At 37.9% G+C, this 18,402-nt stretch overlaps 1 protein-coding gene across 5 annotated transcripts in view; it reads right to left on the bottom strand.

Annotated features, from left to right (window-relative positions):
• cdc7 (cell division cycle 7 homolog (S. cerevisiae)) overlaps positions 1 to 18,402 on the bottom strand; it is a 104,470-nt gene that overhangs the window by 73,072 nt on the left and 12,996 nt on the right. For 3 of the 5 annotated variants that reach the window (XM_073062662.1, XM_073062660.1, XM_073062664.1), the window contains one exon: positions 15,391 to 15,511. In XM_073062662.1, coding sequence (XP_072918763.1) covers positions 15,391 to 15,499 — 109 coding nt within the window. In that variant the 5' untranslated portion in view covers positions 15,500 to 15,511. The remainder of the gene's footprint in view (positions 1 to 15,390; positions 15,512 to 18,402) is intronic. The other 2 variants (XM_073062661.1, XM_073062663.1) reach the window with 1 other exon arrangement.

Genomic DNA, 18,402 nt, shown 5'->3' with positions numbered 1-18,402 from the left:
GAGAAAGGTTATGCCTGAGGTATGGATATCCGGAGACAACAACTACATTAAGATAGGGGTAAACATAGATGTGACAGGAACTATGAAGGAAGTTGAAGTAACTCCTCAGCCACACATGCCGTTGTTGGGGCAGGCAAGGGGTCGGCAGAAAAATTAAATATTGGACAAGTTGCCATCTATTCTGTGGTCGCAACATGACACGGACGTGAGCAAAATAGAAACAGCCAGTCCTGTGGAGGTAAGGTTAAAGAAAGGAGCAGTTCCACCTAGGAGACCACAATATCCCTTAAGACCGGAAGCAGAGGAAGGTATAGCGCCGACAATACAGGGACTGTTAGCGGCAGGAGTGCTTAAGAGAGTAAACAGCACCTGCAATACTCCGCTGTTGCCTGTCCCAAAAGCGGACAGGTCTAAATGGAGACTGGTGCATGACTTACGAGCAGTGAATGAGGTAGTGGAGGATGTGGCAGCAGTGGTCCCGAATCCACACACACTGCTGACTAATATCCCGTCAGAAGCAAGCTACTTTTCAGTAATTGATTTGTGTTCGGCTTTCTTCAGCATTCCCCTAGCCATACAGTGTCAGTATTTGTTTGCATTTACATACAGAGGCAACCAGTACACCTACACTAGAATGCCACAAGGATTTAAGCATTCACCACGTTTTTAATAAAATATTGAAGGAAGATTTGGATGGCATTTCACTGGAAAGTACACTGATACAGTATGTGGATGATTTGTTGATTTGCTCTAAAAGTGAAGAGCAGTGTGAACGGGATACTGTGATACTTTTAGAGAAACTGGCGTATGGAAGGCATAAAGTATCTAAGAAAAAGCTGCAATTTTGTAAGCAGCAGGTGGAATATTTAGGAAGGATGGTATCTAAAGGCGTAAAGGCAGTAGCGCCGAGTCAGATTGAGGTGATTACGAAGGCTCCAAGGCCCCAAACAGTAGGGCAGATGATGACGTTTCTGGAAATGACAGGATATAGCTCAGACTGGATTGGAGAATATGCTGAGATTGTAGCACCACTGAGAAAGATAATGAAGGAAGCAGGCCATACAAATTTGAAGAACGGATTACAGTGGAATGGAGAGGCGGAGATAGCTTTCAATACTATTAAGCAGGAATTGCAGTCAGCACCAGCTTTGCCTGACTACGAGAAGGTTTTTCATTTGTATGTATCCAACCGACAGGAGGGTTATGTCACAGCGGTTCTAACACAAGAGACAGGCACAGGAAAAGCAAAGCAGCCAGGAAAGCGTCTGGGTGTACATCAGTTATTATTGCACCCCAGGTAAGCCTAGAGCTGGAACCCATGATAGAGGACCTGGTTGAAATGCAAGGTAGGGCAACGTTGGCAGAACAGACAATGTGGAGGCGATGGGGGGGGGGGGGGGGGGGCAAGCAGAACTTAGAAGGCCTGTGGAGCACAGAGGATGGTTTGTGGGTAGCTCCTACTCCTTTGTTGACTATCCTAATTTCAGAAGCACATGGAGTGGACCTTTGTGCAAGGGGGGAAGTAATAAGGAAAATAAAAAAGGATGGTTTCTGGTCGCCTTACTTACTACAGGCTTCGGTAGACTATATTTTAGCACAGTGTGAGGTTTGTGCACAGAATAATGTTCGAAGGGGGATTGCAACCCCAACAGGTCACATACCCGTGCCTGAAGGACCATTTCGACATCTGGTGATCGACCACGTAGATATGATAAAGACGGTAAGAGGAAAAAGATACATTCTGGTGGTAATTGACAGGTTCAGCAGATGGGTAGAGGCAATACCCTCGAAGGATCAAGGGGCAGGAACAGTGGTAAGGTTCCTGACAAATGAAGTGATCCCAAGGTTTGGAATACCTTCGGAGATTAGCTCGGACAACGGTTCGGCCTTCATCCAAAAGGTGGTCAAATTGGTATTACAAGTACTGAGAATAAAACAAAGGTTTGGATGTGTGTACCACCCACAGTCACAGGGCATGGTGGAAAGAATCAATGGCACTCTGAAGGCCAAACTAAACAAAATTTGTGCAGACACTAAACTTAATTGGGTCGATGATTTACCGTTAGCATTGATGAGTTACCGCATGCAAACTAATCGAGTGACATGCCTGACACCACATGAGATGCTCACTGGGAAGTTATCATACCTGTGATAGGGGTAAGCAAAAATGTTGAATGGATAAATTATATATACTACAATCAACAGAGGTTCATCAACTACACTGACGATGCGCTGGAGGCCTTAGGGCAACAGCTGGATGCAACTAGCAGGATGGCGTGGCAAAATAGACAGGTACTGGATTGGCTTTTGGCAGAAAAAGGGGGTGTGTGTGTGATGTTTGGAGATCAATGCTGCACTTTCATACCGAACAATACTAGCCCAGAAGGGTCTTTCACCAGAGCAATGAATAAATTAAAGGATCTGCGGAAGGAGGTCAAACAGAATGCAGGATTTGGGCATCAGTGGTTTGACTGGTTAGAAAGCAAACTAGGGGGATGGGATGCATGGCTGATTAAATTGGCAATGACTGCAGGCATTGTGCTGATAAGTTGTGCATTTATTCTGTGCTGTTTTTTTCCATGTCTCAAGACTTTGATAATGCGTGCGACAGCAAAACAATTCCCGATGCTCCTGGAAATTGTTGAATCTGACCCTAGACAAGGAGAAAAGCCGATGATGTACTGTTACAGTCTGCACGATGCATCAAGCGGACTGGAAGGTGTTAATAATGTGGACACTAGTCTGTAAGGGTGTCTGAGTCTTTTTTCCTGTCTCAGCTATGGAGGGACAGGTTTTTGGCTCAACAGCCTAGGATAACAGAGAGAGATCATTTTGAGCTCCGAGTACGGAAATTGTAGTTGACCCAAATTTGGGATTAAAATGCTGGACTTTATTTTGGCTTTGGTGCACGGCCTCTGAGTGTTCTCTTTCTGTGTGAGACCCTGTGGGTCTCAAAGGGGGGATTATATTGAGAAATATACCTGATATAATCATTATATATACCTGAACTATAATCACTATGTATTAGCTATTTACTATACTATGTAATCACTTCTAGGTACCGAATATTAATATGTATTATTTTACTAGGCACATTTTGTTATGTGTTGTTTTCACTAGATACTTTGTACTCTCTTAGCTGCATACTATGGCACTTATAGTACACCTGCTTGTTTTGCTACACTATTAGCTGCGATATATCCCATGTATTACACTCCGCCTTTGTTTAGTACGAGATAACGGTGGCGGACAGGATGCTGCGAGCAGGAATGTACTGTGAGGGAGGTTGTCTGAAAAACATAATCTTGGCCACGAATAAGGCCCCAATGCAAACGGGTGAAAAACAATGGTGACGTACCGCGGACTAGGCAAAAGCGATTAATTAATTCATATATAGATGATATGCAACTAAAAATTGATTGGGTATGCTAATAAAACCGAAATGTAACTGAGATAAAAAATTACTATAAAGAATGCTGTACACCGGAGCTCGGTGGGCTTTCGGTGACAAGTTCATCGATTGCCTCAGCCTTTGTTTGCAAATAAAGGTTTAATTTTCTTGAAGAATTGTCTGTGTCTCCAAGTCATTTCAAGTAACCACGACACAGTTAACTTCCGGTTAAGTTAGTTGTTCGTTTACTTTTCACTTTTGTTGAGCAGAGTTTAATAAATGTTTATGTTTGTTTATAAAACCTGACTCAATTTAATATTCATTGTTGCTGCTGTGTTGCGAATGTTGTAACAGTATTCTTAACTGCCATTTTGGATATGACTGCCTGGGCCCACAACAGATTCTAGGACATCATACCATAGCAAGAAATTTAACTATATTAAGAGTAACAGGTGGGCTAGGGAGAAAGTAGGACAACTAAGAGACCAGCAGGGCCACCCATGTCTCAAACCACAGGTGAGACATTGAATGAATATTTTTCCTCAGTGTTTACTGAGAAGAAAATCATGATTGCTTTAGAAATAAGGGGAATAAGTGCAGATGTTTCAGAGTGCACTCATATTGCCAGGGAATAGGTATTTACAGCTTTAAAGTACATAGAGGTGAAAAAATCCACAGGACCTGACTGAATTTGTCTCAGACTTTGTGGGAGGCTACAGAAGAAACTGCAGAATTCCTTGCTGAGTTGTCTGCTTCATCGCTAGCCACTGGTGAAGTTCCTGAATAGTGGAAGGTGGCTAATGTTGTTCCATTGTTTGAGGGTGGCAAGGACAAGCCAAGAAGTGCACGGTGGTCAGCCATTCATCTGCTATGGGGAAATTTATTAGAGGAAATTCTGAGGAACAGGATATACCAGCATCAACAGAATACAGTTAAGAGGAGTCAGTAGGGGGAACGTCAGGTGATGACGTAGGATCAAGACGCTGGAACCCAGCTCTCCCGTAAAAAATCAGTAAATTAATGTTTAAGTGAAGAAAAGTTAGTCAATACTTTCTAAAAGTTACTTATAAACTACTCCGGATTGTTTCAAGTTATGCCTCACAAACAGAAGATGAAGAAAACTACTACTGTGAAGACAACGCAAGTTGGAACAGAATCAAGGCCCACTTCTGCCAAAGAACCGCGGGCTCAGGTACATTTTACCACCGGCGATACAGAACAGGAAACTGCGGCAACATCGACCATTTCTAAAGAAAAAGACCAACGAGAACTGCGCAAACGTGAAGGAAGGAGCATGCGCAAATGAGAGCAACCAGAACTACAAATCCCAGTTACGACTGAAACCAAAAGTGAAAGTGAATCTGAGGTAGATTCAGATTCTCTGGAAAAAATCAGACGAAGATGGAGGTAAAAGTGTTTCTGGAAATATAGAAAAGACTTTGATGCAAATAATGCATAAATTAGAAAAATTAAACGCATTAAAAGTAATCAAAAAAATGATAAATATGGAGATTGTGTTTGATAAAATGACAAAAAGACAGGAAAAAATGGAAAAGAGAATTATAGATTTGGAAACTACAACTGAAGACATGGTTGAAAGAATGAATAAAATGGAAGATGATATTACTGCCTGGACATCAGAAAGAAAACAATTGTTAGAAAAAATTGATAAGCTTGAAAATTTTAGTAGACGAAACAATATTAAAATTGTTGGACTTAAAGAAGATATAGAAGAAGATCCAATAATTGTTTTCAAAAATGGATCCCTGAAAAATTGGAAATGGAAGGAGAAACTCTAATTGAAATTGAAAGGGCTCATAGAGCCTTAAGGCCAAGACTTCAAGCTGATCAAAATCCACGATCAATTTTGATAAAATGCTTAAGATACCAAGATAAAGAAAAGATCCTGAAGGTGGCTGCCCAATGTGCCAAAAAGAGAAACGGGCCATTGATGATAGCAGGGAAGGCAGTTCTTTTCTATCCTGATATAAGTTATAACCTTTTGAAGAGAAAGAAGGAATTTAACCCAGCGAAAAAAGTTTTATGGGAAAAGGGTTATAAATTTATAATGCGTCACCCAGCAACACTGATAATTTCTTTGGAGGATGGAAAAAGAAGATTTTTTACCGATTGTCGAGATGTGGAGGAGTTCGCACAAAAACTTCCAACTACTCACTAATTACACATAGAGATTTCCAAGTGTAATGGATTAAAGATGAAGACAGAGACAGTGAATGGAAGTGATGGACATTTAAGGATGATACAGGGGAGAAAAGCAAAATTTCAGAAATACTAATTGAGAATAGTATTTTTTTCTTCTTATATATATACTTTTTTATGTTGCGGGGGGGGGGGGGGGCTGGGGAGCTTTGGATCTATTACTACGGGATTCACGTGTGTAATCATGGCAATTGCCATGACCCGTACAACAGAGGGGGGTAATGTTGTGTTCTTTTTTTTCACAACATTAGTAGGGGGGTATTTTGTTTTTTTCTTTATACTCTGTTTTTCTTCTATCTTTCTGCCTGGATGATCGGAGGGGACACACATAGCAACATGGAGAATTTTAGAAAGATTTCCCAAGATACCACGAAAGTTGAAAGATTAGGTATTATCATAGATTGGAATAACATAATTAAAAATAATGACTAATTTACTGAATTTTTAAAATTTTAATGTTAATGGGCTTAATGGACCAGTGAAAAGAAAAAGAATCTTAACATACATTAAAAAAAATGAAAATAGATTTAGCTTTTTTTTTACAAGAAACACATTTAACAGAGATAGAACATCAGAAATTAAAAAGAGACTGGGTTGGAAATGTTATTGCGGCTTCATTTAATTCAAAGGCGAGAGGAGTTGCAATTTTGGTTAATAAAAATTTACCAATTAAAATACAAAACGTATTAATTGATTCGGCGGGAAGATATGTAATTATACATTGTCAAATTTTTTCAGAACTATGGACTCTTATGAATATTTATGCACCAAATGAAAATGATGTAAAATTTATACAAGAGGTCTTTTAGAATTTGGCTAACGCACATGACAAAATATTAATAGGTGGAGATTTTAACTTTTGTCTAGATCCAGTTTTAGATAGATCCACAAAGGTTGTCACAAAATCAAAAGTAGCAAAATTAACTCTATCATTGATGAAACACTTAAATTTGATTGATATATGGAGAAGAATTAACCCAAAAGAAAGAGATTATTCATTTTATTCAAATAGACATAAAACATATTCATGGATAGATTTTTTCCTATTATCAACGAATATTCAAGATAGAGTGAAAAATATGGAATATAAAGCGAGAATATTGTCAGATCATTCTCCTTTGATAACGACAATGATAATGATAGATAAAGAGGAATCAATTTATAGATGGAGATTTAATTCAATATTACTAAAACGTCAAGATTTTTGTGATTTTATGAAAAAGCAGATTCAGTTCTTTTTAGATACAAATTCACATTCAGTTGATGATAAATTTATATTGTGGGAAGCAATGAAGGCATATTTGAGAGGTCAGATAATAAGTTATACTTCTAAAATTAAGAAAGGAATATATGATAGAAATAGATCAACTGGAAAAAGAGATTACAAAATTAGAAAAAGAATCTCAAAGATATATGACAGAAGAAAAAATGAAGACAACTTATTAATAAGAAGTTACAATATAATACACTTCAGACATATCGAACAGAAAAAGCAATTATGAGAACTAAACAGAGATATTATGAAGTAGGTGAAAGATCACATAAGGTCCTTGCATGGCAGTTAAAAACAGACCAGACTTCTAAAACCATAAATGCAATTCGAACAAGAGTAAATAAAATTACTTATAAACCTTTAGAAATTAATGAAACTTTCAAGAATTTTTATTCTGAATTGTATAAATCAGAATCACAAAATGATAATGTCAAGATAGAAAGGTTTTTATCACAAATAACTCTTCCAAGATTAAATACGGAAGAAAAGAAGGGATTAGATATGCCTTTTACATTAAAAGAGGTCGAAGAAGCTCTAGGATCATTTCAAAGTAATAAATCTCCAGAAGATGGTTTTCTGCCTGAATTTTATAAAAAGTTTAAAGATTTATTAATTCCTCCTTTTATGGAGTTAATACATCAAGCGGAAAGAACGCATAAACTTCCAGAATCTTTTTCGACAGCTACTTTAATAGAATTGCCAAAAAAAGATAGAGATCTTTTAAAGCCAACATCATATAGACCTATTTCTTTGTTAAACACTGATTATAAAATAATAGCAAAAATCTTATCTAATAGATTATCTAAATACTTACCAAAATTAATACATATGGATCAAACAGGATTTATTAAAAATAGACAATTGGCAGATAATGTAACTCGGTTATTTGGTATAATTCATTTGGCTCAAAAGAGGGAGGAAATGAGTGTGGCAGTTGCTTTAGATGAAGAAAAAGCATTTGATAGATTGGAATGGGATTTTTTATTTAAGGTATTGGAAAAATATGGATTAGGAGTATCTTTTATAAAATGGATTAAAACCTTAAATACTAATCCCAAAGCTAAAGTAGTGACAAATGGTCAAATTTCAACACCATTTCAGTTAACAAGGTCAACTAGGCAAGGTTGTCCATTATCACCTGCTTTATTTGTGTTGGCGATAGAACCATTAGCTGAATTAATTAGAATGGACCCAGATATTAAGGGTTTCAGAGTTAATCAGGAAGAATACAAAATTAACTTATTTGCTGATGATGTTCTGCTTTATTTAACAAACCCATTGCACTCGTTGCATAAATTATCCTATAGATTAGAAGAATATGGGAAAATATCAGGTTACAAAATAAATTGGGATGAAAGTGAAATTTTACCTCTTACTAAAGGAGATTATAGTCAATGTTGATTAATAACTCAATTTAGATGGCCAGCAAATGGTATAAAATATTTAGGTATAAGTGTTGATAATGATATAAAGAACTTATATAAATTAAATTACTTACCATTATTGAAAAAACTCCAAGAAGATCTTGATAAATGGATGATATTACCAATAACATTAGTAGGTAGAGTAAATACCGTAAAAATGAATATATTCCCTAGACTACAATACTTATTTCAATCACTACCAATACAACTACCCCAGAAGTTTTTTCAACAGTTAAATAAATATGTGAGGAAGTTTCTTTGGAAAGGTAAGATGTCAAGAATATCGTTGGAAAAATTGACACGGAAATTTGATCTAGGAGGGTTACAACTTCCAAATTTTAAGAATTATTATAAAGCAAATCAACTTAGATTTATTGCATCTTTTTTTGAGAAAGATAGACCGGCATGGATTAGAATAGAACTAGATAAAATAGGAGAAAATACACCAGAAGATTTTATATATAAATGGGAATCTAAATGGATACGGGAAAAGAAAGAATCTCCTATATTAAAACATTTGATTGACTTATGGAATAAGATAAATGTTGATGATGAGACAAAGAAATCTTTATTAGCAAAGAGATCTTTAATTCAAAATAGACTTATTCCTTTTACAATGGATAATCAACTTTCATATAATTGGTTTCAAAATGGGATTAGATATATAGGAGATTGTTTTGAAGGAGGTATATTAATGTCATTTGATCAATTAAAGAATAAATATAAAGTATCAAACAACACTTTTTTGTTACTTCCAATTAAGGGCTTATTTAAGAGAAAAATTAGGTCAAACAATGTTATTGCCGAAATCTAATGAAATAGAAACTTTAATTTAAAAAGGAAAAACTAAAAAATTTATTTATTGTATGTATAGCTTGTTTCAAAAACAGGCAATTAATCAAGGAGTCCATAAGTCAAGACAAAAATGGGAAAGTGACTTGAATATTAAAATTGAAGAAACAATTTGGTCAAGACTATGTCTTGATAGTATGACAAATACAATAAATGTCCGGTTAAAATTAGTGCAATATAATTTTTTACATCAATTATATATTACACCACAAAAAATAAATAAATTAAATCCAAATTTATCTGATCAGTGTTTCAGATGTAACCAAGAAATCGGTACTTTTTTACATTCTACTTGGTCTTGTTCTAAAATTCAACCTTTTTGGACAAATTAAGAGTTTTATTGGAACACAACTTCCACATAATCCAATATTATTTTTATTAGGCGATATTGAAGGGATAAAAGCGAAACTCAAATTGAATAAATATCAGAAAGAATTCATAAAAATTACACTGGCAATAGCCAAAAAGGCTATTGCAGTTACTTGGAAATCGGATGCATACTTAAGTATAGATCGTTGGAAGAATGAAATTTCCAGCTGTATTCCACTTGAAAAAATTACTTATAATTTAAGAGATAAATATGAAACATTTTTGAAAATTTGGCGCCCTTATTTACAAAAGACAGGATTAAATATATAGGTGCTCCGAAGATAAAATAATTGGTTATTTGGGAAAGAAATAAATATATATACTAAAGTTATTACGAACTCCGTGGAGCATGTGGGGATCTTCCGATATCCAGGCACTCTTTCTTTCTTTCTTTTTTTTATATAGGGATGTTAGGGGGGAGGGGCTAAGGGGAGGGGGGGAAGGGTATATTTTTTTTCTTTCTGTAATTATTTGAAAACTCAATAAAAAAAGTTTTTTTAAAAAAAGAGTCAGTATAGGTTTGTGTTGAGAAATCATGATTGATGAATATTTTAGTGTAACCAAAAAGGTAGAAAAGAGTAAGGTAGTGGAGTGAGACTTCAGCAAGGCCTCCAAGAAGATCCCACATGGTAGGCTGGTCTAAGGACAGATCCCACGGAATCCAGAGAGAATTAGTTAAGTGGATTTAAAAACTGGCTTGGAGCTAGGAAGCAGAGGGTGGTAGTTTGAGGTTGTTTATCAAACAGAGGCCAGTGACTGGTGTTCTGTAGGATCAGCACTGGGACTCTAATAATGTAAAATTATTTGGAAACAAATGCATGAGGTTTGATCAGTAAGTTTGTGGAGGACATGAAATTAGGAGATATCGTTGATAGTGAAGAGGATCATCGCAGATTACAAGATCATGATCAGTTAGGGAAATGGGCTGAGGAGTACCTAATGGATTTCAATAGAGAAAGGATTGAGCTGATGGAATTTTGGAAAGTCAAACTAGCTTAGGATTTATACTGTGAATGGTGTTGCACTCGGGAGTATAACAGAACTGAGGAACCTAGAAATATAAAAGCAGAGTTTGTTGAAAACAGTATCACAGGTAGACAGGCCGGTGTTTAGCATGCTGGCCTTCATTATTCAGGACAAGGAGGATAGGAATAGAGGCATATTTTTTCAGTTGTACAAGTCATTGATGAGGCTGCTCCTGCAGTACTATGTATAGTTTTGGTCACACTTACATAGTAAAGAAATGGTTATGTTGGAACCAGTGCAGAAAAGATTTGCAAGGATTTTTCTGCGGAGAGATACAGCACGGTAACAAGCCTTTCCACACCAACAAGCCCATGCCACACATTACACACGTGACAAATTAACCTACTAATCTGTATGTCTTTGGAAGGTGGGAGGAAACTAGAGTACGTGGAGGAAACCCACGAGTCACGAGGAAAATGTACAAACTCCTTACAGGCGGCAGGAGAATTGAACCCGGATCGCTGGTGCTGTAAGTTACACTAACGACTATGCTACTGTGCCTCCTAAATCTGGATGTTGCCGGTCTGAGTTATAGAGAAAGGCTGGCCAGCCCAAGTCTTTATTCTTTGAAGTGTAGTACTGTGCAATGAGAATGAGGGGTTACCTTCTGGAGGTTTATAAAATCATAAGGGGCATAGATAAGGTGCATGAAAGTTGTTTGCCCAGGGTAGGGAAGTCCATAACTAGGATGGGGCATAGATTTAGGGTAAAGTGGGAAATAATTTAAAAGGATCTAAGAGGCAACTTCTTCCATACAGAGAATAATGAGGGTAGAGCTGCAGAGAAAATTGTTGAGGCAGATACAACAGTATCATTTAAGGAGCACTTGGATCAGTACATGTAGGGGCAAGACTTAGAGGGACGTGGGCTGAACACAGTAAATTGGGATTAGCTGGGTGGGCACTTGTTGGGCCAGAGTCTGATTCTGTGTTGTACTGCTCTATGACTCTATAATTTCAGAAAAGATTTATTTGTGTGTAAGTCTCTATTCAGGGAACATGATATAATTTTTAAAATGGCAATCGAGAAGAGGTCATTCACATTTGCCAAGCGAAACTTGTCCTTCAATGGCATGTTGTATTTCTGTAGTTCATTCAGAAATTGCTCCACAAAATATCTACTCAAGATGTCTTCAGCTAGACCACTCCCTCCCAGATCTTTAATGTCAGGTCTGCTCTTTTATAGTCCATCATGCCATTTGTTCAGGATATTTTAATCAAGTAGCCAGCAGAGACTGAACTCAGTTCTTATTCTGTGAGTTACTTGACCAGAAATTGGTCCCGCAGGATGCTTCAATGGAGGTTCATTTGGAATTTAAAGTTGCTTTCTATCTCATCTGAACTTCAATGTATGCACCTATGGAGTTTAAACCAACTTCAATGGCACTTCCACATTGGAAGTACTGTACATTACTGTACCTGACTTAAATCATCTCAATTTCATGTCCTTCATATTTCAGGATTCATCATCATCATCAGATGCCATGCCCAGTTGGAGCTTTTGGATCAATTTACTGGTATTCATTTCCAGTTCTCTGGCTGCTGTCTCCATCATCATTTGTCTTTGCCTTCCTTTTGCTTTCTTCCCTTCAATCTTTCCCATAATTACCGTGCATTTCAGGATTACCATGTCAAAAGATTGATGGGTGACTTTAAACACATTATATTGTAATTATTCCCTTGATGTGAAGAACATTTTATGGATTTCAAATATGAATGCATCAGGGTTTATTTACACACCTGCTCAGTTTTCAAATGAGTGATTTTTTTTTATTCATAGATTAACAATCTGTACAATCAATCATAGTGCACCATAGCACAGATACAGGCCCTTCAGCCTAACCAGTCAATGCCAACCAGTGCCCACCCAGTTCATCCCAATTTCCTCTGTTTGGTCCATATCCCTCCTTAGTCATCCCATCCATGTAACTCTCCAATTACTCAGTCCAATGGATAATATAAAAATAAATTCATAACTTACAACTACAATTTGATTTGCTTTCCTTCTGTAACTGTACTAGTCCTTGACAAAGCCCACAGTAATTTAAAAACTGAAATCAGTAAACTGATGAAAAATAAGACTAGCAGGAAAAATATACACATGGTATCTGAAAAGAATAACAGATCTTCCCCCCCTCCTCAGACGATATGCTCTTCCAATAAACCAAAACGTGCACTGCATTTTGGTTTATTGCTAGCAAACTGCACTCTAGCCTGCAGAAACAACAGCAAAAATAAACCTTCAGTTATCGGAAGATAAAATGCAACTTCAACTGCGCTTGCAATGAATTTTTTCACATTATATTGTTCCATCCCTTAATATAGGAGTCCTCCTATAGAAACATAGCCTTGCTTTTGAGAAACATTAACAGACACTAATAAAAAGCATGAAGATGCCTCTCCCATTACCACTCAAACTTTTTCACTTAGTTCTCTCTACCCTTACTGCTTTTTGTGACTTGAAACTCATGCTTTCGGTCAACAAAAATATCAACTTCTTTCTCCCTCCCTGCATTTTGTGAGATCTGATTAACTCAAGTATTTTTTGATTTTAGATAGATACAGTGGTGCTAGAAAGTTTCTGAATCGTGTAGAATTTTCTCTACTTCTGCATAAATATGGCATAAAATGTGATCAGATCTGTGTGCAAGTCCTAAGGCTAGGTAAAAAGAACCCAATTAAATAAATAACACAAAAAACATTATGCTTGTTCATTTATTCATTCAGAAAAATGATCCAGTATTATATGTATTTGTTAGAAAAAGTATGTGAACCTTTGCTTTCAGTAACTGGTGTGAACCCCTCCCCCCACACCTGTACAGCAATAACTTCAACCAAACATTTCCAGTAACTGTTGATCAGTCCTGCACATCAGCTTTGAGGAATTGTAGGCCATTTCTCCTTACAAAACTGTTTCAACTCCGGGATGTTGTTGGGCTTCCTCGCATGAACTGCTTGCTTCAGATCCTTCCATAACATTTCTATAGGATTAAGATCAGGACTTTTGACTCGCCCATTCTAAAACATGAATTTTCTTCTTTTTAAACCATTCTGATGTTGATTTACTCTTGTCTTTCAGATCAATGTCTTGTTGCATTATTAAGCTTCAGGTGATGGGACAGCTACCTTGACATTCTCCTGTAAAATGCTTTGATACAATTTTGAATTCATTGTTTCCTCAATAATTGCAAGCTGTCCAGGCCCTGAGGCAGCAAAGCAGCCCCAAACAATGATTCTCCTTTCATCATGCTTCACAGTTGGGATGAGGTTTTGGTGTTGCTGTGCAGTGCCTTTTTACCTTCAAACATAGCAATGTGCATTTCTGCCAAAAGGTTCTCGCCTGTCCACAGAACATTGTCCCAGAAGCGTTGTAAAACATCCAGGTGGTCTTTTGCAAACTTGAGATGTATGGCGATGTTTTTGCTCTTTCTTAGAAGAGCAGACTCTGTTAGTAATGTGATTTTGTGTGTCTTTTTTATAGGGCAGGTCACCTCAACCTACACCTCCAATTTCATCTCATTGATTGGAACACCTGACTCCAAATAGCTTTTGTAGAAAGCATTACCCCAGAAGTTCACATACTTTTTCCAACAAATACATGTAATATTGGATCATTTTTCTAAATAAATAAATGAACAAATATAATGTCTTTGTGTTATTTATGAAATTGGGTTCTCTTCATCTAGTTTTAGGACTTACGTGAAGATCTGATCACATTTTAGGTCACACTTAAGCAGAAAGAGAGAAAATTCCACAGGGTTCACAAACTTTCTAGCATCACTGTAGATAGATTCTTTATTGATCCCAAAGGAAATTACAATGTCACCGTAGCATTATAAGTACACAAATATGCAATTATTATAAGAGAAGAAAGAATATAAAAATATTTACCTCAAGCAGTCTAACAGGAGGGGATCTTCACTTCCCCAGCTATAGGTTGACTCATTATGGCCGAGGGCAAGAATGACCTCACATAGTACTCTTTGGAGCAGTGCAGTTGTCTTAGTCTCTTAGTCTCTTACTAAAAGTGCTCCTCTGTTCAGCCAAAGTAAAATACGGAGTGTGAGAAACATAGTCCAGAATTGCCAGGATTTTCTTGAGGGTCATTTGTTCTACCACAGCTTCCAGTTGACTCCTATAACAGAGCCAGCCTTTCTAATCAGTTTATTGAGCCTGTTGGCATCACCTGTGTTGATGCCATTGCCCCAGGACACCACCACATAGAAGGCTGTACTCGTGACAACAGACTGGTAGAATATGTGAAGGAGAGGCCTGCATACTCCAAAGGACCTCAGTCTCCTCAGGAAGTAGAGGCGACTCTGGCCCTTCTTGTACACAGCCTCAATGTCGGTGCTCCATTCAAGTCTGTCATCCAGGTGCAGCCCCAGGTACTTGTATGTCCTCACCATCAATAGTAACAGGGAGCAGTACAAGCTTAGTCTTCCTAAAGTCTATCACCATCTCCTTTGTCTTACAGATGTTGAGCTACAGATGATTCAGTATGCACCATATGACAAAGCCCTCCACCAGGGCCGGTATTCATCTTCCTGTCCTCCCTTTATATACCAAAAATTGCTGATTCAACAGAGAATTTCAGCAGATGACATGACTCAGTGTTGTATCTAAAGTCCGAGTTATACAGGATAAACAGGAAGGAAGCCAATACAAAAATATTATTTGTGATTTCAAGAATCCTTAGTTTTTTTTAAATCACTTGTCACAGTAAATAGCAAATAAACATACTCATGGTGCCTTGCTCAGTCCAATCAACTGGTATTGTGCTTTAACACAAATTTAAAGACATCAAAGAATCCAAAAGCAGAAGAAATAACTTACTTGAAAGTTTGTAACCACGTTTGTTTTCTTTACCAGAATCATTCTTCAATTGTCCATTTTGATGCAAACTGAAAGAATCTTTTGACAAGCTTTCCAAGGTTGCCATCATGGTAGCCTTCTGCTAAAAAAAAAGCAAGGAATATTGACAATTAGAAACAAATGGATCAACACAGAAGGAAACCAGAACTGCTCTTTTAAAGTCTTGGACAGTTTTACAGCATAGAAAGGTCCATGCTCCAGTCAGAGAGCCTGAAAGAACAATTAATTTTCTCAGGATGAGGCTTTTCATTTCAGAACAATGGAGATGTCCTCCTCCTTCAAAGAAAAAGGCTTCCCTTCCTCCACCATCAACATTGCCCTCAACCACAACTCTTCCATTTCACTTGTCTGCTCTCACCCCACCCTCCCGCCACGCTACCAGGGATAGGGCTCCTCTTGTCCTCACCTACCAACCACCAGCCTCCGCGTCCAGCACAAAATTCTCTGCAACTTCCGCCATCTCCAACAGGATCCCACCACTAAGCACATCTTTCCTTCCTCTCCACTTTCTGTCTTCCACAGGGATCGCTCCATAGGTGACTCCTTTGTCCATTCGTCCTTCCCCACTAATTTCCTTCCTGGCACTTATCCTTGCGAGCAGAACAGGCATTACATCTGCCCCTACACCTCCTCCCTCACTACCACTCAGGACCCCAAACAGTCCTTCCAAGTGAGGCAACACTTCACTTCTGAGTCTGTTGGGGTCATATACTGTGTCCGGTGTTCCCTGTGTGGCCTCCTGTTTATCAGTGAGACTCGACGTAGATTGAGAGACCACTTTGTCGAGCACCTGAGCTCCATCCACCAGAAAAAGCGGGATCTCCCAGCAGCCACTATTTTAATTTCACTTCCCATTCCCAATCTGATATGTCTATCCATGGCCTCCTCCACTGTTGTCAGGAGGCCATACTTAGGTTGGAGGAACAACACAACCGGGAAGCCTCCAACCTGATGGCATAAACATCGATTTCTCGAACTTCGAGTAATACCCTCCCCACCTCTCCTTCACCATTCCCCTAGCTCTTTTCCCTCTCTCACCTTTATCTCATTGCCTCCCTCTGGTGCTCTTCCCCCTTTTCTTTCTTCCATTGTCTTCTGTCCTCTCCTAGCAGACTCCCCCTTCTCCAGCCCTGTATCTCTTTCACCAGTCAACTTCTCAGCTCTTTAACTCATCCCTTCCCCTTCAGGTTTCACACATCACCCTATGTTTCTCTCTCCCCTCCCCCACCTTTTAAATCTACTTCTCAGCTCTTTTTCTCCGGGCCTGCCGAAGGATCTCAGCCCAAAACATTGACTGTACTCTTTTCCATAGATACTGCCTGGTCTGCTGAGTTCCTCCAACATTTTGTGCGTATTGCTTGGATTTCCAGCATCTGCAGATTTTCTCTTGTTTGTAATTCATGTTGCCCTACATATTCCTCTTCTCTCTCTTCCCATGAGCAGCATTAATTTTCCAATGTTTCTGAAAGTCATTTATTCAGGAACATGTTTAGAATTTTGCTACTGTGCCTAAGAATATTTTCACATAGCAGAAGATACATTAACTGCTAAAGTTCACCCTCACTAATTTTGGTTTGGAAAAAGACCAGAAACAACAAAACCAAAGATAAAGAACAGTACAATTCCATTGATCATTTTCTATTCAATTTGATTTTTAACTTCCCTTATCGTTCACATGGCAACAACTATATGAAAACCAGGATCTAAGAGAATGGAGATAAGATGCACCGAACAGCATTAGGCTGCAATCAAAGTTTCTCAAGGCTATTTTTCCGCAAGAGTACAGCTACTTCAACTACTTATTGCTTACATACAATCCGACAGATAGAAGAGCATATCTGAATCAGTTCTTAGCAGTAAAACCTTTAGGATTGTTGAATGCTCCATCTGGCTTGCATTGTTGCAAGTTTATATTCAAAAAGCTACTGCCATATGATCACCACAATCCAGAATGAAAACTGTAGGGCCCTCCAAGATCTGTGTGTGTTGACAAGAACAATAAAATAAAATAAAATAAAATAAAATCTAAACTACTCTGTCAGGACAAAATAACTCTGGTTCATTAATTAATGCATTCAAAACCACAGTTCAAACCCACCAATGTAATAATCTCACTCAGAAGCCACAGGATAACTGGTTTAGGAAATGGAGAATGTCATCAAGTTTGCTCTAGGCATATTATTGATATATGTACATAGGCATATATATTATGCATGCGGAATATAGTAGTGAAAATGAAGCACTCATTCTACCCGAACACTGTGGCTGAAATTCCCACAAGTCCTAATTACAGCATTTGTTGCAAAACAAAAATCAAGATTTAGGATAACTGAACAGCCTTTAAAAGCGGCAACAGTGCAACATATCTCCTCTACATTCCTTGGGAAATGATCCAAATCCTCTAAACCCATGAGAAGTTTTCCTTCAAGACCAAAAAACAACAGAAGCATTGCACATTCTCAACACTTAATTTTTGCCTTCCTATACCATCTCTGAACAATTTTCGTTGGCAAGGAACTAGGTTGAATGTGTGCCAATGAAAAGAAAGAACTTCTTAAGCAACTTTTTTTTCCAAAACAAAATAAACTTGCCTTCATCTACTCTGCTTTGAGCATGTTTGATTAAAGAAATCTTGAACAAAAAAAACTACCAAATACCATAAGGAGATGCAGTGACTTAAGACACCAGCATGTATGTATGGTTTTTCTTGGAGTGGTACACCAGTCCAGCTCTCAACATCCCTTGAAAAAAAATTATAAGAATTAAAATCAACAGGGACAAGGAAGCTGGTGCAAGCTGAGTAATGGAAAAGTAGCTGAGCAATATTAGAAAATTCCTTCAGGCTTCTGTACCTCCTACCTTATGGTAACAGTGAGAAAAGGGCATGCTCTGGGTGCTGGAGGTCCTTAATAATAGATGCTGCCTTTCTGAGAAACTGCTCCCTGAAGATGTCCTGGGTATTTGGTAAGCAAG

The sequence above is a fragment of the Hemitrygon akajei genome, chromosome 12 (genome assembly GCF_048418815.1).
Source record: "Hemitrygon akajei chromosome 12, sHemAka1.3, whole genome shotgun sequence".
In the NCBI taxonomy this organism is placed as follows: Eukaryota; Metazoa; Chordata; class Chondrichthyes; order Myliobatiformes; family Dasyatidae; genus Hemitrygon; species Hemitrygon akajei.
This window is presented reverse-complemented; position numbering and strand designations above follow the sequence as displayed.